General features: G+C 27.9%; 1 protein-coding gene across 1 annotated transcript; it reads right to left on the reverse strand.

Annotated features, from left to right (window-relative positions):
- Nucleotides 1-204: 204 nt before the first annotated feature.
- LOC130975758 (uncharacterized) lies at nucleotides 205-1,004 on the reverse strand. Its single transcript, XM_057900498.1, has 2 exons — nucleotides 689-1,004; nucleotides 205-584 (listed from the first exon to the last, which is right to left on the reverse strand). Exons 1-2 carry the CDS (start codon nucleotides 1,002-1,004, stop codon nucleotides 205-207), a joined length of 696 nt encoding a protein of 231 aa, XP_057756481.1.
- Nucleotides 1,005-8,912: the final 7,908 nt, after the last annotated feature.

Genomic DNA, 8,912 nt, shown 5'->3' on the forward strand with positions numbered 1-8,912 from the left:
CTCGGCCAAATCGATCTCTGTTTCGAAATCGAGTTCCTCTTCTAAGGACTTTATAGTCACATAAGCGACTTTCTCTTTTCGAGTAAAAAGTTTACTCTTTAGTTTCTGCTCATTCCTATGCTTATCCTTTTCGTTTTTCATGAGCTCGACCTGACGAACCTTTTCATTCAAATGGGTTAGGTCCGGGATATGCACATTAAGCAATTATCGACGCATATAAAATCCTAGCTCCATAACTATTATCTTCACCACTTCACTCTCAGGTAATGAAACATAGCATCTACTTCTAGCATTTTTGAAACGTATCATATAATCATCGATGGTTTCACCATTCTCTCGTTTCAAAGCTACTAGATCAGTAACTGCCACATTTAATTTCCCTCGATAAAATTGAGCGTGAAAAGCAGTTTTCAACTGATTCCATATTATTATCGAATTCGGTCTGAGATTCGAAAACCAAGTAAATGCATTCTTCATTAACGAAGAAGGAAAAAACTTCATTTTCAAATTCTCATAATTGGCCAAATTTCCAATCTCAACCAAATATCGAGCAACATGTTCAGTAGTCGATTCTCCTACTTCCCCTGTAAATTTTGTAATTATTTTTAGATTTTTCACCCCTCTTGGAACTTCATCCATTTGAACAATTTGAAAAAAGCAGAAACGAAATAGGGTTGGTTCATAAAACCAGCATTCAAACCCACTCGATTGAGCACTTCTTCCATAATTCTAGTGACCTGATAACATTCTCCACCATGATTAGCACGTAATCTGGCTAGAACTTCATCTGCATTTTGCCCACGGAGAACTATATGAGGATTTTTTCGGTTAAAAACATTATTTTCATTTTGAAACACATTTTCGAATCCTTCATTATTTCTCCTAGCATTATGCCTTTCACCTTCATCATAATCAACGATTCGAACAATTCGTTCGACCTGTCTAGCAAGGCGTTCGAATTTTAATTTGTGATCAGCCATCATAGGATTCAGAATCGTGGTCATTTGTTAGGTCAACAAGTTGACTAAGTCATGATGACTTTCCTCTACATGTTGTTGATACACTGCCATGAAATTAGCAGCGTTCAATGTAGAGCCCACATTATAATCACGAGAATACTCGAAATGCTGTTGTGGGTTTTGAGAATTATTCACTCCACTTGTACTCCTGAAACGAATAGGAGCAACAAAACCACTCACTGGCGGAGTATAACCAGGAAGAAGACCATAAAAAAGCCATCCAGTGGTCAGTAGAGGCTGGATTAGCGGCAAAGTGCCATGTGGACGAATATTACGTCCAATGCTTCCAATTTGAACAGTAGTAACTGCAATACTTTCACTTTCAATTACACCTTCTAAACGTAAAATCACGTCCGCAGATTGCGCAGTTACTGGTATACTGTCATTCGTGGAGGAACCACCATTCACATTTGACAATTCATCAGCCATGCGAATGATCTTTCCACTTCGCAATCGTATACACCAAATGACACAAAGAATTTATTTGACACACTTTGATTTTTAAAACTGTCCTATTGGGCGTGCCAATTTGTTTTGTCGATTTTTAACAAATCGATGGTGGTTCGATTCTAATAGTCTGAGAGCGAAACCAACTCCTCTTTTGCAGGTACCAGTTTTTTATAAGTGCATCAAAGCGTTTTCGATTAGACGAATATCGAAATAAAAAAGTAAATTAAAATTTGTAAAAGAATAAAAGAAGTTAAAAACAACGAATTTTAAAAGAAAATTGATTGAAATAAAAAATATTGCGTTAAAATTCAAAGAAAGCAGTAAAGTGCCTTCGACTGGGTCAAAGGGATTTGAATGAAACTTAAAGGTGTTGAAATATAAATTGGACATTAAAATTAAAGAATGCTTGAAAAATAAATTTGCTTGAAAGGTATTACATAAAGATAAATTGGAAAGATAAAGACATGGAAGAAACCCTACAGATAATTAACTTGAAGAAGCAGACTCAAAAAGTCTCTGGGGATGTGAGTGTGCGTGAGTAATTTTTGAATCAAAGTTTCAACCTTTATTCCCTAAAACTTTCTAATATTTATAGCCTACTTCTGTAACGGATTATTAATTACACAGTGTTGTCTTGCACGTGCACTCCCTGGTAACTGTTCCCACTCTTTTGCTAATGAAACTCTACCCATTAATTTCTCACGTGGTGAAAGCCTTCAAATTCTTCACCTATGTAACCGTTCGACCCCTTATTCGAACAACTATTCGATTCCTCACTCGAATACTTGTTCGATTAGGCCCGTTTAATTGAAGAAGGAATCCAAAATCGAGTCCGTGAGAAGCAACTTCCAACTAATGCTTGCACGTGCACCTTTTTCGACACCTGCTTTCCTTCTCATTATTTCTTCGATACTTCGAATTAACTTGTCCTAATCGAGAATATTTTTCGATTAACAGTATCCAAATCCTAATTTTTTGTTAATTTTTTAATAAAATTCCTAAACTACCTCACCCTCAATCTCAATTCACCTTTTTAACCTTCCATAATCCAACCTGCACCTTTAAAATTCTTGCCATGAAGTCCGAAACTACTCCTACAAAAGACCAGATCAAAATCAATGGAGGTGGTAATAGTGGAGGATCAGATCTCAACCGATTCAATCATAAGTTTACAATCCATACCCAAACTAAATCACTCAAACACAAAAAAAAAATCTAAAACATAAAAATTTTCAAATTCATTCATCCAATTTCAATTCACTTTAGCAAAACCAGAAGCAGAAACAACCATCAACTATCAAAAACCAACAAATTCATTCATTCAATTTAAAATTTACTTTAGCAAAAAACAAAAGTAGAAGTAGTCATCAACTTGAATCTTTTGCAAGTCAATCTCAGTCTTCATAAAAAATAGAAGCAGATTTAAAAAAAATAGAATAGTATCATTTTAGTAGTAGCTAAATCAATTTTTGAAAAGAAGAAAAATAAAATAAAAAATATTTAGAAAAAAAGAAATACCTTTTCATCGTCGCCTCCCTTTCTTCTCTGATTTCTCTTTACCGAATTCTATTTTTGCATGTTAGCAGCACCACGACCCCACTCTCTTCTTAAGCGTGCGTTTTTTTTGGCTGAGTCAGGCACGCCACGATGACGTCCTCCTTGACTCGGACAGGCGTGCCACAGTGACGTTCTCCTTATTAGGTTGAGTTATAGGCGTACGACAAAGATGTTGTAGCTAGTCACCTTGAGAGTGAGAGGGGAAAGCAGTAAGAAGGGAGAAGATTGGTAGTGACAGAGTAGGTGAATGACAGACGACGGCGGTAAAAAAGTAGGAGAGTTCTATGATTTTGTGAGGAGTTTTGAGAGAAGGAGAAGTGAAGAGAGAGAAAGAAATGAAAAGAGAGAGAGTAACGGTAAAATGAGATTAAAGTAGAGTAGTTTAGAAATTTTATTAAAAAAATCAACAAAATTTTAAATTTTGGATACTTTTCTCATACAAAACCCATTTTTTATAGATACAACATTAATTTCTTTAATTTATAGATATTTTTATCAATATTCATAAACTTCATAGATACTTTGATTGTTTTTTCCTTTAAATATAAAGATATTATTATTATTGTTCCTTTATTCACTTTAGCTTTATATAAGCATTTCCCTTTTTTTTAATGATCATTTGCATTCCATGTTATTGTTACCGATTTATTGATGCGCTTTATCTAACGTACTAATAATCTTTGAATGATCCACTTATAATAAGGAAAAATTTCATGCGATCAATATTTTTTATTTTTTTCTTATTTTTAAATTAATATTAGTTGTTTACTTGTTTCCTTTAGACTAAAAGTATTGTCTCTTGTATCATGAGACAATATTTACTTGTGACTTTTTTTTTATATCATTTAACCGTATCATGAGATATATATTATTGAAAGAAATGTTTAAATATCACTTTTAGCAATCAACTTAATTTATTTAATTTATATTTTTAAATATTAATAATTAATTAATAATAAAAAATAATAAATTTTAATAATTCTTCTAATATTTTTCTTTATCATTTAGGAGTTCTAAATTTTGGAATTATCTTTCTAAAAACGACTTTAACTTGCTATCTTTCTTATTCTAGGTTATTCAAATAAGCTTAAAACTTTTATGATTATGATGTTTGTATATTAAAATTAGTTATTATAATTATTAGTATAAAATATATATTAAAATATAAATATATATTAAAAATAAATTAAATCACACATATATTTATATATAAATATATTAATAATTAATTTAATAACTAATTTTAATATACAAATAACATTTTTAAAGTCTTTATATACTCTTTAGGTTTAGTTAGGTTTAGTTAAGGTTACTTTTCCAGTTTCCTCTTGATAATCTCTACATGACTGACAAGTGGCAACTTTACTTTGTTGTTAATTTAAAGTCATGTACTTTAAAGACCTAAAAAAAAAAAGAAAAGAAAAAGTATTAAAGTACTTCACAGTCCGATAATTACATTCTCTTGCTTTCTCTGATCAAATAAAGTCAGTGTAATATTGTCTCCTTGCATCTCTGATATACATAATTTGAAAGGCAAATTCTATGGTATGGACAGTAAGGTAGCGTTTGGTGGAGAGACAGAGACAGAAAGATTGAGACTGAGAGACAGAGACTAAGAGACAGGGATTGAAACAAATCTCAGTATTCTGTTTGGTGCAAAATGAGAGACAGGAATTGAAATAAGAATGAAACTCTAATTTAATTTGCACAAAGGGCAAAATTGGAATTAATTAATTGAAATGAAAGTATTTTAGGTATAAAATGTTATTAAAGTTTCAGTCTCTATCTCTAAAAATTTCAGTCCCCTGTGTCCCTACTTTTTGGAGGTACTGAAATACTGAAATTTTGGAGACAGAGACAGAAATTTTAGTACCAGTCTCTGAACTAACAAACATAATACTGAGTCTCAGTCTCTCAGTCTCTGTCTCAGTACCTGAAAACAAACGCTACCTAAGAGACATCCATATGTCTGGATGCTACGTGGAATGAGTATGCTTTCAACGCATGTAAGGGGGGCCAGCAGGTTGTGATTGTTCAGCAGGTAAAGGGACTGACACTGTCAGTCGAATGCAGTGTGTTGGAATTCGCTTCAAATGATATTACCGAAACAAAGAGAAGTGGTTAATTTAATGATGTAGTTTATCTTTTTTGAGAGATAGACCAAAAAAATGCACATAGTTTGTTTTTTTTATAACTGGATAGAGTTTGGATGTCCAATAAAATGTAAGAAAGCCTGAAAAGATGTGATCTACGAAAGGGGAAAAAAAATACTGGGTTAACCGAGAATAAAACCCACGAGCATCCAAACAAAAAGCTAACGCTACTGAAGGTATTAAAAAAAAAATTCTTATAAGAGCTCCATATAAAATATGCATTCCGTTTTCTACCTTAGCTTTTTTATTGTTTTAGCTATATTGAATTATGGATCATGCTGTTTAAGATGTAAATGAATTAAAAGGCTATCCTTAATTAATTTTAAGAAGCCAATAATGTATTCTATTTTATTATATAAACAAGTGTATTAATCCGTGCCATTCACGCGATAAGATTGAAATTATAATTTTAAATTATTTTGTTAAGATTAAATTTAATTATAATAATTTGATTAATAAAAATATAACATGTTATGTATTATTTGTTTTTTCTTAATCTAGTGTTAAATATATTAACTCTAAAGTAGTTATTAATTGGTTTTAGTAATCTACTTTATTCAATAAATCAAACATATATACTTAATGTGACCATAAATTACTTAATAATAGTTAGACTCACTAACAAATTTTTATATATTTTACTGTCAAATAAGAACATATCAAAATTAGCTCAAAATAAATAATAAATTATTAGAGAATTCTAATGCACAAAATTCGCTAACAAACAATAAATAATTTAAATCTACTAAAAAATAATTGAACACTTTTCCTTGATGCCTGCATAATATATACCTGAAATAATATTACATCAATGTTAGTATACAGTTTTACAATCATCGACTGTATTTACTATACATGGCTCATTCTTAAAAGTTATTCTACACACGTGTGCAGTCAAAAGATAAATTAGTGGACTTTATTTTATTTTTCTAAATTATTATCATTATGTATTATTCATTAAATGCTAATTGCAATATTGTAATTTAATTATAATAAAGATATTTTTCTAAAATAAATTTAGAAGAGAGAATAGTGCTTTCATTTTGGAGGAAAAATAAATTCATGAAGAATTGACACCTCACTTTTATTAGTTGATAATGTATTAAATATTGATTTTATATAATTATAATAAAAAGATTTCTCTAAATTAGTATAATCATGCAGTATTCGTTAAATGTTAATTGTAATATAATTATAATAGATATATTTTTCTAAAATAAATTTAGAAAATAGAACAGTGATTTCATTCTACAGAAAAAATAAATTCATGAGAAATTAACACCTCACTTTTATTAGTTGGAGAAAAAATTTCAGTTTTAGTATATTTTGTCATTATTATACATTTTTCTCTAATCATATATTTACTGTTTTCTTTTTCTTGTTTCAGCATTTTGAACCTGGGTTTAACTTCTCGTAGTTCTCATTTCTCAGTCATTCTATTAGATGTAGTTGATAACTATTGAAATTCTTCGATTAATATAGGAAAAAAATATATTATTATATGATATAATTAATATGAATATATTTTATTAATAAATAAACAAAATTAATATAAAATAAAATTATACATAAGAAAAAGCAAAGAAAATAAAATTAAAATAGCAAAAATGATAAAAAGATTATTTTTATAATTTTGTTTTGTCATTTTTATTTATAGAAGATTAGAAAATAGTAAATTTTTAAATAAAGTAATTTATATTTGTTGTATTCAAGTTAAATAAGTAATAAATTATCTTATTTTAATTTATTCCTTAAATGTATGTATCATAAAAATTAAATCAAATAATTAATATACATAATTTTAAATTGTGTGATACTTAAATATCTATTCAAATCAATTAGTTGATATAATTAATTCATCATAATGAATTGTCGTTAATGAGTTAAACAAAATAAAGCAGAAGCATGCTATGTTGATTCTATCATTAAAGATAAAAATTCGATGTAAAAATTAAATCAAATAATTAATATACATAATTTTAAATTATGTGATACTTAAATATCTATTCAAATTAATTAGTTGATATAATTAATTCATCATAATGAATTATCTTTAATGAGTTAAATAAAATAAAGTAGAAGGAATAAAGGGTTGGGGGAAGAGAGAGGGGGAGGGGAAATTTGGGTCACGAGGGGGGGTTGGGAATGACTTGGATCTGTTACTTTTATTTTTCCTAGAAGTAACAGATCCAAGTCATTCCCAACCCCCCCTCTTGACCCAAATTTTCCCTCCCCCCTCTCTCTTCCCCCAACCCTTTATTCCTTCTACTTTATTTTATTTAACTCATTAAAGATAATTCATTATGATGAATTAATTATATCAACTTATTAATTTGAATAGATATTTAAGTATCACATAATTTAAAATTATGTTTATTAATTATTTGATTTAATTTTTACATCGAATTTTTATCTTTAATGATAGAATCAACATAGCATGCTTCTGCTTTATTTTGTTTAACGCATTAACGACAATTCATTATGATGAATTAATTATATCAACTAATTGATTTGAATAGATATTTAAGTATCACACAATTTAAAATTATGTATATTAATTATTTGACTTAATTTTTATGATACATACATTTAAGGAATAAATTAAAATAAGATAATTTATTACTTATTTAACTTGAATACAACAAATATAAATTACTTTATTTAAAAATTTATTATTTTCTAATCTTCTATAAATAAAAATGACAAAACAAAATTATAAAAATAATCTTTTTATCATTTTTGCTATTTTAATTTTATTTTCTTTGCTTTTTCTTATGTATAATTTTATTTTATATTAATTTTGTTTATTTATTAATAAAATATATTCATATTAATTATATCCTATAATAGTATATTTTTTTCCTATATTAATCGAAGAATTTCAATAGTTATCAACTACATCTAATAGAATGACTGAAAAATGAGAACTACGAGAAGTTAAACCCAGGTTCAAAATGCTGAAACAAGAAAAAGAAAACAGTAAATATATGATTAGAGAAAAATGTATAATAATAACAAAATATACTAAAACTGAAATTTTGTCCCCAACTAATAAAAGTGAGGTGTTAATTCCTCATGAATTTATTTTTTCTGTAGAATGAAATCACTGTTCTATTTTCTAAATTTATTTTAGAAAAATATATCTACTATAATTATATTACAATTAACATTTAACGAATACTGCATGATTATACTAATTTAGAGAAATCTTTTTATTTTAATTATATAAAATCAATATTTAATACATTATCAACTAATAAAAGTGAGGTGTCAATTCTTCATGAATTCATTTTTCCTCCAAAATGAAAGCACTATTCTCTCTTCTAAATTTATTTTAGAAAAATATCTTTATTATAATTAAATTACAATATTGCAATTAGCATTTAATGAATAATACATAATGATAATAATTTAGAAAAATAAAATAAAGTCCACTAATTTATCTTTTGACTGCACACGTGTGTAGAATAACTTTTAAGAATGAGCCATGTATAGTAAATGCAGTCGATGATTGTAAAACTGTATACTAACATTGATGTAATATTATTTCAGGTATATATTATGCAGGCATCAAGGAAAAGTGTTCAATTATTTTTTAGTAGATTTAAATTATTTATTGTTTGTTAGCGAATTTTGTGCATTAGAATTCTCTAATAATTTATTATTTATTTTGAGCTAATTTTGATATGTTCTTATTTGACAGTAAAATATAAAAATTTGTTAGTGAGTCTAA

The sequence above is a fragment of the Arachis stenosperma genome, chromosome 4 (assembly GCF_014773155.1).
Source record: "Arachis stenosperma cultivar V10309 chromosome 4, arast.V10309.gnm1.PFL2, whole genome shotgun sequence".
NCBI lineage: Eukaryota > Viridiplantae > Streptophyta > Magnoliopsida > Fabales > Fabaceae > Arachis > Arachis stenosperma.

What these genes read in the sequence shown, in the direction of transcription:
- LOC130975758 (XM_057900498.1), bottom strand. Translation starts at nt 1,004, where the DNA reads ATGACCACGATTCTGAATCCTATGATGGCTGATCACAAATTAAAATTC. An exon ending in TCGAGTGGGTTTGAATGCTG is followed by an intron (nt 585 to 688) that starts GTTTTATGAACC and finishes CAAAATTTACAG; the next exon opens with GGGAAGTAGGAGAATCGACT.